This window comes from Styela clava, chromosome 3 (assembly GCF_964204865.1).
Source record: "Styela clava chromosome 3, kaStyClav1.hap1.2, whole genome shotgun sequence".
NCBI classification, from domain to species: domain Eukaryota; kingdom Metazoa; phylum Chordata; class Ascidiacea; order Stolidobranchia; family Styelidae; genus Styela; species Styela clava.
The window spans coordinates 10,051,702-10,068,561 of NC_135252.1; the positions used below are offsets into that span (position 1 = coordinate 10,051,702).

The 16,860-nt window shown below is 35.3% G+C and overlaps 1 protein-coding gene and 1 long non-coding RNA gene across 2 annotated transcripts; one reads left to right on the forward strand and one right to left on the reverse strand.

The window, feature by feature from the left end:
* On the forward strand, positions 1-10,149 carry LOC120342892 (uncharacterized). The gene is made up of 19 exons (XM_078110511.1): positions 1-138; positions 563-638; positions 1,385-1,624; positions 2,123-2,335; positions 2,969-3,067; positions 3,176-3,266; positions 3,642-3,844; positions 4,189-4,273; positions 4,574-4,739; positions 5,564-5,598; positions 6,241-6,331; positions 6,716-6,791; positions 6,890-7,126; positions 7,289-7,495; positions 7,886-7,984; positions 8,606-8,696; positions 8,837-9,042; positions 9,167-9,251; positions 9,339-10,149. Exons 1-19 carry the CDS (start codon positions 20-22, stop codon positions 9,542-9,544), a joined length of 2,625 nt encoding a protein of 874 aa, XP_077966637.1. The 5' UTR covers positions 1-19; the 3' UTR covers positions 9,545-10,149.
* Positions 10,150-14,114: 3,965 nt separating this feature from the next.
* LOC120335002 (uncharacterized) lies at positions 14,115-16,547 on the reverse strand. The gene is made up of 3 exons (XR_013474833.1): positions 15,595-16,547; positions 15,348-15,519; positions 14,115-15,251 (listed from the first exon to the last, which is right to left on the reverse strand). It is a non-coding gene; the product is annotated as an uncharacterized LOC120335002 (long non-coding RNA).
* Positions 16,548-16,860: the final 313 nt, after the last annotated feature.

The window sequence follows — 16,860 nt, forward strand, 5'->3', positions numbered from 1 at the left end:
TGATTTTCTGTTTACATAAATGCTAGCAAAATCAGTTAAATTAACGTTTGTGAAAAAATTAGTGATGTATAGAGCTCTTTTTATATTGGTTGCAATATTTTTGGACACTTCCGTGGCCACTGATACCAGATATCAAGGGTAAGTAATCATAGTTTTCAAGAACAGAAATAGATTTAAAACAAATTATCCCGTTTAATAAGGTATTACTAAGAAGCTTGTTTTTTTTGCAAAATTTCGACTCGACAATAATGCCAAAATTATTGCTGAATTGGTTTTTATGCTGAAATTTAATTTTAACTAATAATACAGTAATACAAAAACAATAGGATGCAAATCATTACCTAAAAATCATTCTCTTAAAAGTATTCTTTGGAAAAGTATATGGTGTGTAAAGTATATATCAAAAATGGCATACAACTTGAATGAAAACTTAATCTGGTTACCGGCAGGCCCTTTAATATGCATCATTGTAGTAGAAATTATAGTCATGGATAGCACCGTGTTGCACAAGGAAGGTTATTTGTATATATATTTATATATAATTTCCCCCCTTTATATTTAGTCATCAGGTATGGAGAATCATTCCAAACAGCAATGAAGAATTGGATCATTTGAGAAACATGGGACATGCATTTCAGGTAGGGCTGGGCATTTTCGAATACCTTGTGATTTCAGAATCGAATCGAATAATATATTTCGAATCGAATCGAATCTCGAATACTTGAAAATATATAATTGTAAGCGATTTTATTATAGTAATTGGTCCTCTCAACAAATGAATTACCGAAGACATAGAATAAATCACCCAAATAGATTACTGAGCGCTCACACAGAATAACAAACACGTTTTATCAATAACTCACTACAGAAAATAGTCATATGTCAGAATTTCGTTGAAAAAATACGACTTCAATGAAAAAAAAATTGAGGAATTCACCTCGACCATTAGCGGAAGGATAAAAACAAGATGGCGGCGATTCGAAATTTAGCTTTGAACCGATTCGAATAATTTACTATTCGATTCGATTCGAATATTCGATTCGAAATGCCCAGCCCTAATTTCAGGTGATCATTGACTAAACACACGGTTTAGACACAATTTTCCAAAATACACACCGTTATCATTATTTTATATCGCTTACCCCCTTTTATAAATTAAAATTTAATATACAAAATAGTATTATTTGAGTCGACTCCTAATGTAGATTAAAAACTTCATTCTCAATTTCCTTTTGATGTTTTTCCTCTAATATAAGCATAAATCAATATGTATAGCATAAGTTTATCAGAATTTGAATGAAAAAGAGTTCTGTATATATACATTACAAAATACTTTAGTTTGCCCACCTGTATTGATTAATAACATTTCATTCCATTTGTTTAGCTGGATTTCTGGCAAGATCCAATTGCAGTTGGCTCAGCAGTGGATGTTCGTGTGTCACCAAATCACATCGAAGAGCTAAGGAGATCGCTGGAAACCAGTGGGATATCTAAATATAAAGTTCATATATCTGATGTACAGGCACTTATTGATGACGATAAGTTGGGGGGAAAGTTCAATGAGAGAGCTTCAGCTGGGAGCCTTGCTAACTTCGTTTACTCAGAGTATCATCCACCGGAAGAAGTAAATTCATTGTTTGAGTAGTTACACTGTAAATATATTAATGATAACATTTAACAATGCAAATCTCTGGTAGGCTCCTTTGGGATCAACCATTGCCTGTAATTTTGTTTTACTTAGATATATTTTGTGAAATCGTCCATTCGAAGAGCCATTGCTTTACTGAATATTTCTTGCCCAGAAACACTTTTCGGTGATATTTTTAAACCGTAATTGATCCATTCATAATGAACCTTTTTACTGGTAGATATTCCAACTTGAATCTTTGTCAGATAAATTTTCATACCGGTATAACGTAGTCACGTAACACAACGTACGCTGTACCTCTCTGCTCTAAGATATAGAACGTGGTTGTACATTTTATGTATATAAACAATATTTCTTTTTGGGTTGAAAATTATTAATGAATAGTGAACTGAATTCAGTACACGAAAGGCATGTCATTACATTTTCGAATTGGTATTGAAATAGAACAAGGATAGTGCAATGCATTTTTTCCAGATACACGAATGGATGGATTTAGTAATAGCTGGGCATGGAGAAATAGCAACAAAAGAGCAATATGGAGTATCGTATGAAGGTAGACCATTGTATGTACTGAAGTTTCAAAAACGATCCAGCATGGCCAATCCAAAGCCAGTTATTTTTGTCGATGCATTGATTCATTGCAGAGAATGGATTACAGCTGCGTCTCTCCTGTTCATAATTAAAGAGGTAATGTTACATTAATGTTGTTTACTATTGTTTGTTCCATAATTTATTTTAACTACAGGAATGTAGGCAAATGCGTGTAGTTAAACGACTACACCATTGCCAATGAGAAGTAATCGCTTTTATCTTGAAATACTGGACCAATTGCCTTGAAGTTCACAGTGGTTAAAGATTGATTTTTTGCCAGAAGGCTATTTATTACTTTTATTTATTTCTAAATTTCGTTCAAAATTTCGCTGTATTATTTTATGCATGGAAACACTGGTTGTCCGGTTTGATTCTATAAGTTCCTGCTAAGCAAAACTCTAAGCAAAATTTTTTTGAGAGTACCCGTATCGTCAAAGGTAAGGACTGCTTCGCTCTAGTTAACGTGTCCATATATTTGAGCATTGCTCTATTGTTATATATACATAATATAGCCTAGTCCGTATTACATGGAATGCTTACGGAAATTGGAAGTTGATGAACTATGATCAATTGTAATTCCAAATCGTGCTCAATCGACTGTGACAAAAGAATCAAACACAACATGCCAGACTGGCTGATATTCAGGATATCTCAATAAACTCCGTTTTCTCGCGTTAATGCTGGTTGTTGTTGCTTGATATGGATATCTAAGTGCAAATTATTTTCCAGATGCTCAGGAATCCAAAATATACTCACATGATTGATGATGCTGATTGGTATTTTGTGCCCATGGTGAACATAGATGGATATGCATACACCTGGACTGGGGTAATTTTGATTTGGAACAATAGCTATGCATAAGCTTGTTTACGTCACCACTTACATCACCTTTCCTTTTATTTTTAAATTTTAATAAATTTAAATTTTTTGTTACAGGATAGATTGTGGAGGAAAACACGAACGACAGGTGCGAGCAGCCAATGTGATGGCGTTGACGCTAATCGAAATTGGGATAGCTATTGGTCGAGTAAGTGTTAGAAGAACAAAATTCATTTTTTTCTCAACTTATTTTATTTTACTACATCATGTAAATTTAACTTTTTATTGCTGAGTATGACTACAACTTTCTGAATATTCATTTCAAGAAATGCCCGAGAAGACTCCATTCTGGCAGTTGAATAATTCAGGAAGCCATTGGGAATGCTGTGATCCACCCTGATATACGTGGCCGGTCATGATTATTATAACCAAAGCCGAGTGATCGTTAATGCAAGATTCACAATATACTAAAGCCATTTATTTGTTCATTCAGCTATGTTTATCAATGACCCATTTATTTCTTTTCAGTATTGCGTTCCTATTACTTTCATTTCAATATATTTGATATTTTACTTCCTCTCAGTTACTTCGTCTCCGAACCCTTGTCAGTTTGATTTTCATGGAACGACGGCCAATTCAGAGCCCGAGATACGTCATCTTGCAAATTACGTTTTGAGTTTAGGAAAAGGGAGAATTGATGCCTACATATCTACTCACTCATTCTCACAGCTTATTCTTTATCCATACAATTATGCCGACATTCTCAGCAAAGATGACGAACTTCTGGTATGCCATTTTGCTATAATAAAGAGTGGTTTAGATTTATAAACGTATTCGACGAGATGATGTGAATTTGCGAGTTTAGGCATTTTATTTATCAGGTGTTAGATCTAATACCAACATCATTTTACAGGTTTATATTAGATAAACTTGTACTAATTCTGTAAATGGCCGAATATTTTTTTTAATTGGGATCCTTGTGATGAGAGCGAGTTTTAAAAAGTTGAAACTTCCCGTCATAATTTTCATATAAAACCTCACAAAAAAGCTGATATATATCTACTACGAGGGTAAAACTTCTTGCTTAATAGAAACTATATAATAAAATTCAAATCGTATTTATATTTCAGAATACTACAGGTAAAAAGATTCATGACGCAATGAAATCAGTTCATGGAAAATATTACGAATGGGGACCAGGATCAACAACATTGTGTAAGTGGAAAACTTTAAAAAAAAATTTAAATATAAATATTAAACAGCGAAACACTTAGAATGTTAATCGAAATGGTGTTACATTTATATATAAGATTCAAGACTAGATTTATAGTGGTAGTCACTATCAAGTCGTTATTTCAGCATTTCAGGGCGAGACACTGTCACTTAATCATTAGCTCATATTGTGCACCTTCCAGTATATATATATACGTAATAATAGATCTGACATATGATTACATTTTTATACCTAGTTTCTTTCCACTATAATAGCTCAACTTTATCTTTTTTGAATCACAGACCCATTTTCCGGTACAACCACAGATTGGACTTACGATGTTGCAGAAATTGTTCAATCTTACACATTTGAACTTCGAGATAAAGGTTTTTATGCGTTTCTGCTTCCCGCTGACCAGATCATTCCTACTGGAGAAGAATATCTCGCTGGACTGGAAGCTCTCTTAGAGTACTTTTGAAGGGAATCCCCAGCAAATAAAATTGCATAAAAAAATCATTCTGACGTCATTCATTTTTTCTGAAAGCGCAGTTAATTTGTAAATATACTGCAAAATTAATTGTTAAATTTGCATGTCACAAAAACACTTTATATATATTTTTATTGTACTAAATTAAATCGTATTCTCTGGAATATTTTAGCAGATCTTGATATTTTTCTAATTGCGATGACGGATTCGCAAGATCGCAAAGATACGCATCGAAACTAAATATCATCTGGCAGTCTTTCTCGCATTTTTATGCGAGATTGTCGTGGAGATTGTCGTGATTGTAGTTGAAGTATCATTGCTTTTATTTTGTCGTACCTCGTCGCAATCGTGAATTACGTTGAACACAATTAAATCATTAAATCAATGTAGAAAGACATATTAAATTCTCGTAGTTGTCATGGATTGAATATTTTACTTTACAGAAAAATATTTATACGCTGAAAATGTGGCTCTTTTTTATGTCTGAAAAGGAAGACAGGTACCTTAAATGTGGGATGAACAGTGCAAGTTTGAGATAAGCATTAAGTAGCGCGTAATTGAAGTGACTCATTCAGAAGCCGTAGCAGCGGAAGTTATGATTCGAAACCAACTTCCTTTTAAAAATCCTGCCAGCGCCCCTGCTTACTACTAAACCAGGTTGACCTTAGATCTGAATTCTATGATTTGAAGAAAACTTAAATAAATAATGAAAATAATCACTCCAGGTACAATTACATATTGAAATTTACAAATTGAAAGAAACATGAAAAATAAAAATTGCGGTGATTTATGAATGCGTACACAGAGCCGAGCTTTTTGGCAGCAGCGGTGGAATTAGGTGTATGCGTGTGCTGTAATTTATGACATCGCATGTAATGTCAATTTTCATTCTTTTTTTATTGCTTTACAATAAAGTGAGTTATGTCCCTATACCCAGGGATCATTAGGCTTTTGCCGCGTTATGCGAGGCAGTAAACCCAGGTCATATGTTTACCCGACAACTAGCGCTTTTTATTACCCACGTCGCGGTAAGCAAGAACAAACACAGTGGATTCATTTATCTGTTTGTGAAAAAAGTTTATGAATAGCTGAGAGTCGCATTTTTTCTAAAGGGATAATATGAGCTTACACAAATATGAATTGCAAGCTGATTAGAGATGTTCTTTATTGCGTGGAATCCGTTGAAAAGATTCGACTATGACTAGGATAGGCGTTGCATTGTGGAATATATTTTAATTAAGGGAACATTGTGGAATACAGTATATATATATATGTAAAATGAAGCAAAAATATTTATATGCAAATATACATTTATTGTACCAATTTTTTGAATTAGTTTCAGGTATTAGATTTTGCATTTTCATAATTGCAAGCTAAAAATTACTAACAAAATTTACTAATGAACTCAAAACCGATATATACAATTCAAAAAAATATGGAAGATTTTCCCCGTTGTTTTAATATTTTATTTGTATTTATCAGTGATACCCACAATGGGAGGGTTAGGAATTTTATTGTTATTTGTTGGAATGTTTATCAGCTTTTCGGCATCAGCAAAAGTACAATACACAGGGTAGGTATGTGGCATGTGGTGATGGAATTCTGAAACCAATATATTGATTACGCATCTGCCAACGTAATATTGCCTCGCAATCCAGAATTTTAACTGCTTTGAATTATCTTTTTTATAAGAGTAAAAGTGCTCAACAATTGAGAATTTTTTTTTACTAAATTAATGATCTGTACGTTCAAAAATCCATGCATACTTACTTGTTAGAAATGGGGTATTTTTATTGAACATATAATAAACAATATTATATTTCAAGCCAGTCCTGATGTGATCGTGTATAGAAAGAATACTGATGTTATTGACCACCCGAGCAAATTTGATTCCAATTTTTGGCTATTGTTACAACCAATTAGTCAACAGCATACATTTGCCAATTCTATATTTCAGACATGAACTTTGGAGAGTGACGCCTTCATCATCTGAAGCTCTCACTAAGATAAGACAAATTGGGGAATTGTTCAAGGTATATTCATAGTTAGGCATGCATTTCTCATAATTTTCAGAATAAATTTAAAATATTTGATAACAATTGCAAAAATTTCATATGTGAACAATTTTCAGCTTGACATTTGGCAACATCCTAAAGCTGTCAATCTTTCAGTCGATTTTCGAGTCGAACCGAAACAAGCCCAAAACCTGAAAAAGGCACTTGAACTTGACGGCTTCGAAATTACTGTCCTTGTTCCAGACATCCAGTCACTTATAGTTGGGGAAAAAGTGAGCACTAAACGCGAAGTCAGGGCTTCAGCGGGTAGTGTGGCGAATTTTGTTTACTCTGAGTATCATCCTGCCGAAGAGGTGAGTTCTGATGATATATATATATATATATTCATTTTTCTGTTTTGTCTGAGGTAAATGGATAACAGCATATATCCGATGAAATTCTTGGTAAAATCATGAGCGTGCAATCATTGTAAGAACTTCTCTTTATTTAGGGTTTTAACTTGTGTATTAAACTAGGTATACGAATGGATGAATTTGGTAATAAAAGAGCACAGCCCAACAGTCACGAAAGAACAATTTGGCATTACTTATGAAGGAAGGCCACTGTATGTGTTGAAGTTTCAAAAACCAGCTATTAATCCAAAACCAGTTATTTTTGTTGATGCTTTGATTCATTGCAGAGAATGGATTACGACTGCATCTCTCTTGTTCATATTCAAAGAGGTATGTTTTTGAGGTGATGATTTAGGAAAATCATCTCCGATCAATCAATGAATCAACGGATAATTTGTTATTTAATGGAGCAGAATATGACTAAACGATTTGAGTCATATGTACTATTTATTGTATTGCATTTTCCAATACACACTATTAAGTTTTAGCAATTTTACCGGTTGTATTTTTACTAACGCCTAATGTAAATCTATTGAAATTCTTCCATGGGCAGACCGTTTTACAAATGATCAATGTACATGTTCTCAAACAATACTGTTAACGCATGAAAGGAACCCTATACGAGAACAGGGTTAGGTTACTATAGCAAACAGCTTATTAAAGAACAAATTCAATTAGTTTGTAAATTTTTCTGGCATCATTTATCTCACATATATTTAGATGCTGCGAAATCCCGAATATGCACACATGCTTGATGACGCAGACTGGTATTTTTTGCCGATGATCAATGTTGATGGATATGTCAAAACATGGACAGAAGTTAGTATTTTTTTTTTATTGCAATTCAAAAATAGATTTTAGATTATGCATTTTTTTAAACATGCGTAATGGACACAAAACTCAGTATATTTTCCCATGTAATTCAATAATATACTAAGTTTTAGTAGTAAAATACTGGTACGAGAGCAATAAAGCAACTGGTGTTTGTGGTCAAAAGAGCACGAGAATAAATTTCTATTTAGTAAATTCAATTTCCAATGTGTCGTATATTCATACTTCATTTGGACGTAACTATGATCACAGTATGATTGTTCATTAGCTGCTAAAGAAAACCTTACCAAATACATATAAATCTCAGTATTATTATTATGATAAGATTAGCATTTTTGTGAGTCGCGTATCATGTGAGTATATACATTGTCTCGCGAATAGTGAATGTTTTACACCATAAGTTGTATGCTGCGATTAGTGTCATGGTAAAAATATAAAAGTTCCAATCCTTTTATAGCCAACTTTCAACATTTCAGAATAAATAGTGTCTCGAAACAAGAATATAACTACAACGATTACCTAGTCAACTTCCTTCTGGCCACTTGCCAAATGAAATTCTGTAGTAGGCTATACTGTATGTGCTGCTTTAGCAAAACTCTATTTATACAGGACAGACTATGGAGAAAAACTAGAAGTCAAGGAGCAAGCAGTTTGTGTGAAGGTGTAGATGGAAATCGAAATTGGGATGCGTTCTGGTCATGTAAGTAACATTTTATTCTGGAATTTCACTCGATAATTTGTCATAATAAAACTCAGTACATATACAAAAAAGTATCTCGATTCCCTTTTCTTTTAAATTGAAATATTTTCAATTAGTTTGATTACTTTTTTTTCACGCAGTGCCAGGAGCATCCAAACATCCTTGTTCTGTGGTATATCACGGGCCGACCGCTATATCGGAATCAGAAGTACGCCATCTTGCAAATTACGTCACTAACTTAGGCAAAGGGAGTATCGATGCTTACATCACTACCCATTCATACTCTCAGTTAATTCTATATCCATACCATCATACTGCGGAACCTTCTAAAGACGATGAAATTTTGGTAAGTCGTATATGTGCTTATTGTGATTGGATAGGTGAGTTTGTTATTTGGATTCCGACATTGACTAGAAATAGCGGAAACAGCACACATCTATTATTTTTACAGAATTAAAATTTATATTTAGAAAGCAACAGGAAAACTAATGCACGATGCCATAAAATCGGTTCATGGGAAGACTTACGTATATGGCCCAGGATCTACAACAATTTGTAAGTGATGATCTTAGCATTACAGTTCTAAAACAAAGCAACATGCGATGTTAAATATTTTTATGTCACGTATAATTAATATTTTAGATCCAAGCTCCGGAACTACAACTGATTGGACCTACGAAGTTGCCGGAATAGTTCAATCATATACATATGAACTTCGTGACGATGGTTCGAAATATGGTTTCCTCCTTCCGCCTGATCAAATCATACCAAATGGAGAGGAATACATTGCTGGATTACAGGCTCTCTCCAACTATCTGAAAGACAAGATGAGTGGTACCTTACTGTAAGGCAGAGCAAACATGTATATATAAAACATTTGTGATTTCTTGCTGTTTTAGTTTGTATAGCTCACGTTCAGAATATTTCTTTTTGGAGACATTCATTTACTTTTCTCAACTTTTGAAACAATCGAAACATTTTACTCAAAAACATTAGAAGGTATTGTAGCAAGCTATTGATAATTTTATGTGATGATAGAAGTTTGAAAGTCTTGTAAACAGTTATTGAAGTTTACAATGTTTTAAAAATTGACGTCATTTTTGAATATAATATACGACAACAATTGTAATGAATATAGTTAAGTGTTTTATTAAAAATGTAGAAAGTTTAGTCTAACTCTGCAAAGTTCAAATAGAAGACATAGTAACTGTGAATTCCTATTGGAATATTTATTCAACTCGAAAAATTTATGAATGATATCGTTAGCCCAATAGCATTATTGGACAGAGTTGAGTGTAACTTTTTTTCCTCGTTTCATAGCTATTACCGATAAAAAATATCCACAAGCTTCATCGAACAGAAGCTAAACAACAGAAACATGTTTTGCTTGTTGTCTCGTGTACTACTCAAAAAAGCCAAAATGAAATTTATACTACAACTTCCGTTTTTTGAATTGTTCTTTTTTGTGCAAAATAAAGCCCTGAGTATTCTTTATAGTGATATGATAATAGAAAATTGTCATCACGAACATATTTCATAGATTTCAAAAATGATCACATTATCATCGATTTGGACAAACGATCTATTATGAAAATTTGAAGTTTACGGGTTCATTTGATTTTTGCTAGACGCGTGGTCATGGTAAATACTTCACAGAAGTAGAAAAAGAATTCAGAAAACCATGGGATATCGTAGATAAATAGGATCAATCAACGTATTGGTGGGTCGTTGGTTAGCTGTTGTAGGTTCACGATAGTTCATAAATTCACTGAATCTTTCTAATTACATTCATGGTAGGCATGTAACCGCACTCAGTACACTCAACCGTACACTTTTTTTATTTACTTACGAATTACAAAAATCATGTAGTCAAATATTTAAACTATATCGTTTTTAGTGAGTAAACATTACATAAAATGTTGGCAGAAAGTAATCACATTTATCATTTACCCTATCACAACGTTCTTCAATCATTGCCACGTGCCAGGAATTGACACTCGGATTGGAGTAGCAAGTGGTAAGCTTTAACAAAGTGTTCGCTACTAGTTGTATTATACCCAATTCGGGTCATACCTGATTTTCTCAAAACAGTGGTATTTGTTAGCCCTTTTTTCTTTGTCAAATTTTTACACAGAATGTTTTCATGAACTCTATTATTCATTAGGAAACGTGGAGTTATTAGACCTGTACAGACACTTACATCCTCGGTTTTCAGGGATCGTGATTTAACTCCAGCATTCAGATTTATTACCCATATTTATATAAATATATTGTCCGAAATCAAAATTTTGGCCTGTTTCCCATCAAATGATAAGACTCAAGCCCAGATATCTTTGAGAGAATACACCTTAGTCAAAATAATAAACAAATGTACAAATATATGGAAACTTCTGCACAGTTACAGCGAACCTAAACCGTTCGACTTATAAAATCTATCATCGGAAAATTCACTGAGTGGTGGAATTGTTTGATATCATCAAAATTGTAGAGAAATTATTGTTACTGGGGCCAATAGTTAGTTTTTGTATTGTGTGTACCCCCTTTCAAAGTTAGCTCCTGTGTATTACCGCTAGTGGGCAGTGGTTCACTGATGTGTATTCTTAGTTACCGTAAGGCCTCTTCGGCAAGAGCCTGAAACCGGGAGCGCACATAGTAAATTTGCTCATCTACTTTATCTGTTTATCGTAGAACTATTGGTTGGATAGACACAATTGTCATTTACCGCAATCAATTCCTGTATAGTTGCTTTATTGGATTACATTTAATAACTGGATATTCTGTTTAACTGTGGATTTACTTGGATTAAAATATCATTTCAAACAACAATATCAGAGCTGCATATTTCCAGTGTATCATAGACAGCAAGACAGGTTTTGGGAGCGCGTATAAATGCATTGCAGTCATAGACTATTTGCGGGGCTATTGAACTAAGTTGGACTTTGGCTACCGTAACAATTATAGAGGATGTAAGTGATCGCTTTCTAAAACATAATTTAATAGAATAAGACAAATAGTTGAAGAGAAAAGCAATTTTTGTCCAAATACATTGAAAACAACAATATATATATAGACTGATATATATATATATATATAATTTTCGCTAGAAGGCATTTACGTTTATTTATTTTTAAAATCTCTGTGGGTTCTGAGGGATTCGTTTTTTTTTTTGTGCGATTTTGTCTTTTGTGACAGATTGAATACCCACACTACTCAGTTTCGGCCTTCTTGGCCTCCATATATTTGGACATAAATCTCATGTTTCATTTCATATATTGTTTAAGTGGGCATGTTTTCTCGGTAAGATATGTCGAGGAACGAGAATCGGAATCGATAATTTAGAAATCGAATACTTGGAAGTAGTCATACTATGCATCCTTAGTTTCTACTGAAATTGTTTGAGCAAGGAGTTTGTGATGCCAAAGAAGCTCTTACAAATGTTAAAAATGAGAGAACCGTAACTAATCCAGTAAAGTCTCTAGGAAATACTGAACTATTAGCCAGAAACTTTTCAATTATATACTCTTGCCTGGAATCTTGAAGACAGCAAAAATGTAATTAGTAACAGAGGAAAAACTACCACTGTTGTGTTCTTGTATTTATGCATATTTTAAAAAATTATATCTCACACACAAGTTTAATAAGTTCCATTGAGTATTTTTAGCTGGGGATGGAAGAATGGTGTAAAATGCTGAATTGTTATAATAAATTAAGATAGATAGATAGTTTATTTCGAAAACTCCATAACAAACCTAAATTTAAAATGGAGAATTCTGGAGGGCAAGCAAAACCTACAAAAAAGTTTAAAACATGAAGTATCTCATGTGCCTGCCCACCAGCACGCACACAAAAACACAAGCCCAATTAAATGAGGCTTGGGCCAAACTTAAAAAACAAAATACACGATAGTAATAAACTTTCGGGCTGTTGTACTCTCTTTCAACAATTACGTTGATAATGACCAATACCTACAACCTCATGCAAAGATAATGTGGGGAGTGGAATGTAATAAATTTGCGACGATAGTCATACTCATGAAGCCATGAAAGCTTTAAGAAAAACCAAGCCATGAAAAACTACACTGATTGCTAGATTGGGCATTGCGGAAAAGGTGATAAGTGGTTTAATATACAAACAAACGCAAAACCATGGCGGCAAATTCGATGTGCGGACACTCATAAAAGCAATTATTAGGAAAACACTAATCACGCGTGAGCAGGTCTGTAGCCTAATTGATACATTGACGTGGCCAACATTGTTAAAACAGTACCGGTATACACACAGAGAGAACAAATCAAAAATATGCCACTAAATGAATGTTTAAAAATGTTACACTGCAAACTATTTACACATATATAGTTGAATACTCAGTATTCAAGCGGAATTTCTAGAAATAGCAGTATATCATACTCTTCGTCACAAAATAAAATATCTGAATCAATCCCTGTTGTATTCATCTTTCGATTCTGTTATGATGTCCGTATGTTGCCTTTATGCTGCCATGTAATTTCATATTTCGGCCTTTACTTGTTGATATTCCTTAAGTGCTGGTTCATTGTTGTCAATCTAATCTTTCTGCGCCGTTCAAAAATGCGACCGCACCCGACGACTGCCAAACACAAACTTTAAATCCAATCTTTTATCCATAAACTTCTTTAATTCCGGTGGATGGGCTTTGATCATGTTAATATCACGAGATACAAATCTAATAGTAAATACCGAAACACACAGCGCGTAGCATTCTCAGTCCAACAGCATTGATTGATCTTTCATCTAACAGAGCAACAAAAACACGTCCGACCCAGACGGCAGTCTACTCGGCAGCCTCGATCACGATAGGAGAGAGATAAGATAATACAGCGATTTTGTTATTTGCACCTTAAAAGAAGAATCGCTGGGCATCGGCGTGATCTATATGTGGGCGAAGCAATGTCCTTTACCTTTGCTTGGGTATACTTAGATCTAGGATAGCAAAAGTCTATATTTGACCACAAATTGCCGATTGTGACATTTCGTAATTGGGACTAAGAGATTCCCAGAAATCAGATCTTCCGCTTATGGTGATGTGCTTGCCATTTCAATCAAATAAAACTTCTGTCCGTAACTTCTTATAGATAGGAATGACAGGCTCCCAGCATTCAGACAAAGTCTTCTTAAGAAATGTGGTTTGTATTTCAATCAAATGATCCATGTACAAATATACAGCAACTGTCTATGATGACTGTTGTATGAGCTCGAGCATGGAGGGGTTTTGCTGTAATTATCGGTATTCAAATCGTGAACATCTGAAAAAATGTGATATGCTTTACAACATAAGTCTGTCATTATTAATGATCGAAGCTATAACCAATCTTACCTTGTAACATTTGCAGAAGTAAATAAGATAACTTTCTTTCACTTTGGCATACCGGTACTTTTTGAGGGGAGGCGGACAACTCGACTACACGGACAACTCACCAGAGACAACTCGACTACCTAGAGGCCTGGTGAGTTGTCCGTCTTTTGACATTTTCTACGGTGGTGTTTTAGGTCTATAGAAATGCGTTTTTGATATTTTTAGTGCTCAAGTGTTGAGAAAAACACATAAATATGCTCTAGAAAGCATTTTTATTTGTATAAGTGGCTTATTTTGATCATGTTGTACGAATACAAATACAGTCTACAGACGAAATTGGAGTAACGTTAGCGAAGTTAGACTGTTGACTTATAGGACTGTGTTCGTTTAATTTTTTGAACTTTATTGGTATTAAATGTTTTGAATGAGCACCTTTAAATATATTAAAACCTTTATACTTCACAGTAACACTTAAATATTTATGAATGTGAGCTCCGTAGTCTATGGTTGCAGTAGTCTGCAGTCGCCCGACAGGCCGTCAACTCACCAGTCGAGCAAACGCTCTGCGACGTGACGTCATCGATGCTCGAGGTGAAGACAACTTGACTACCGAGCAACGAGAGGCAGACAACTCACTAGTCGAGCAATCGCTCTGCGATATCGATGCTCGAGGAGAAGACCTTGCTTTGTAAAACAAGAGATGCTAACTCAAGAGTTGCATAGCATTTACTTAGTGCCGACTGATATTAGTTGTAAGCCAACTCACCACGGCAAGGTTTCAGTCATAGAGTTGGAATTTCTTTTTGCAGAATAAAACCAGGAACAGATAGGCACTGTCGCTGCGCCTGGCAAAGAAACTGGGCCGAAGAATGGATAGAAGATGTTTACTTTTTGTCACGATTAATGAATTTAATATGATGTTTGAATACTAAACGTTATGGGGGAATTTAATGGATGGAAGGTTTTGTTTTCCTTTTCGTTACGAATAATGAATTTTATTTGAATACTAAACGTTTGCTGCGTTACATACTTACTCTTTGCAATACTGCGGCCCGTAGATCCTTGAACACCTTCGAAGAAGAGAGTCCACAGATAACTCTCTTTCCTTGTTCTGTTCCCAGACACGTTGCACCCTCTCGTTGGCTTCCGCATACCTGCCGTTGACACGCCCCACAACGTCCGCCTCTATCCCTATACTTACCTCGTACATTGTTGAGATTAAACTGTAAAAAGGCATATTTTTCCGAGTTATACTGTTAAAATGGCGGTGCCAACCTTCCAGATGATTGTTGGTTCTTATTTCTACGTCAAATACTGACCAATCATTGGGAGTCCAGACACTGTTGTATAGCCATGTGTTTTGAAAATATTCGGCGAAGATCTTGAGTTTGCATCTTTTCGTTCAGTGATTTGAATATGGACGTAATAAACATAGCTGGTATATAGCACAGCGCCATGGCATGCTTGATCAGGTCTCTTGTTCCAGCGTCCCTAAAACAAAAACATGTTAATACAAAAGAAGTGAAAGATGTACAAAGACATATATAAATATGGTTAACCACTCACTTGTCGCATAGGCGAGCCAAATTATTGTGACGCACATTCTTCATGATGGCCTGAGTGAAGTGATATCCATGCACGGAGATTAGATAAGGTACCAGATCGGTGATAATGAAGCCGCGCGCCGAGATTACTGCTCGGTTATCGCCGAGTTTAAAGCCTCATTATCGCCGGCCTGCCCCCTACAAACGTAAATACTCATTAGCCGAGGTCGTTTTCATCACAGTTTTATACTGAAACGAGGACGACTAACGGTATATTAACTCCACAAAAACTACGCAAGAATTCAAGATGACTACTCCAAAAATGTGACGACAACGTTACCATGAAACAGGAGGGACTCATCTGTGACGTCTGTCGAAATTGGTTTCATCGCAAGTGTTTTAATAATTCAGATGTGGCAATGACAAGGGAACAGTACAGCCTATTAAAAAAACAGGACGTAACGTTTGAGTGGAAGTACCCGGACTGCTACCAGGCCCATGACACCCATCATAACTCCAACCCGATTGTTGTATCCCAGCAGATGGAACCTAGCCGTCGGCTGGTAGACTACTCAGGCGGTGAGTTGGCTTACAACTGATATCAGTCGGCACTAAGTAAATGCTATGCAACTCTTGAGTCTGCGTTTTGCAAAGCAAGGTCTTCTCCTCGAGCATCGATATCGCAGAGCGATTGCTCGGCTGGTGAGTTGCCTGCCTCTCGTTGCTCGGTAGTCGAGTTGTCTTCACCTCGAGCATCGATGACGTCACGTCGTAGAGCGTTTGCTCGACTGGTGAGTTGACGGCCTGTCGGGCGACTGCCGTAGTCGAGTTCAGACTACTGCAATCATAGACTACTGAGCTCACATTCATAAATATTTAAGTGTTACTGTGAAGTATAAAGGTTTTAATATATTTAAAGGTGCTCATTCAAAACTTTTAATACCAATAAAGTTCAAAAAATCAAACGAACACAGTCCTATAAGCAGGGTTGCCATCTACCCAGAGCCAAAAATAAGCACGGGCGTCAAGAAGGAGATCATACACGAGTCTTCCAATTTTGATCATTAGAAGTCGCTTCGAACACGGTTGTAAGCAGCTCCGAAATTGCAAAAAGCTATGGAGTCACTGCCACACGCAATCTCTAAAGCAGGGAACTTTTTGTCGCTCGCGGGCCAAAATCAAGTGTTACGAATCTTGGCGGGCCGCACATATTTTTTCGAGAAAGTTAAAAACTGAACGGGCGGCTGATGAACCACATTATTTACACAGATTAGAAATTGAAGTTCTA

What these genes read in the sequence shown, in the direction of transcription:
- LOC120342892 (XM_078110511.1), top strand. Translation starts at nt 20, where the DNA reads ATGCTAGCAAAATCAGTTAAATTAACGTTTGTGAAAAAATTAGTGATG. An exon ending in CAGCAGCGGTGGAATTAGGT is followed by an intron (nt 5,599 to 6,240) that starts GTATGCGTGTGC and finishes TGTATTTATCAG; the next exon opens with TGATACCCACAATGGGAGGG. An exon ending in ATGTCAAAACATGGACAGAA is followed by an intron (nt 7,985 to 8,605) that starts GTTAGTATTTTT and finishes CTATTTATACAG; the next exon opens with GACAGACTATGGAGAAAAAC.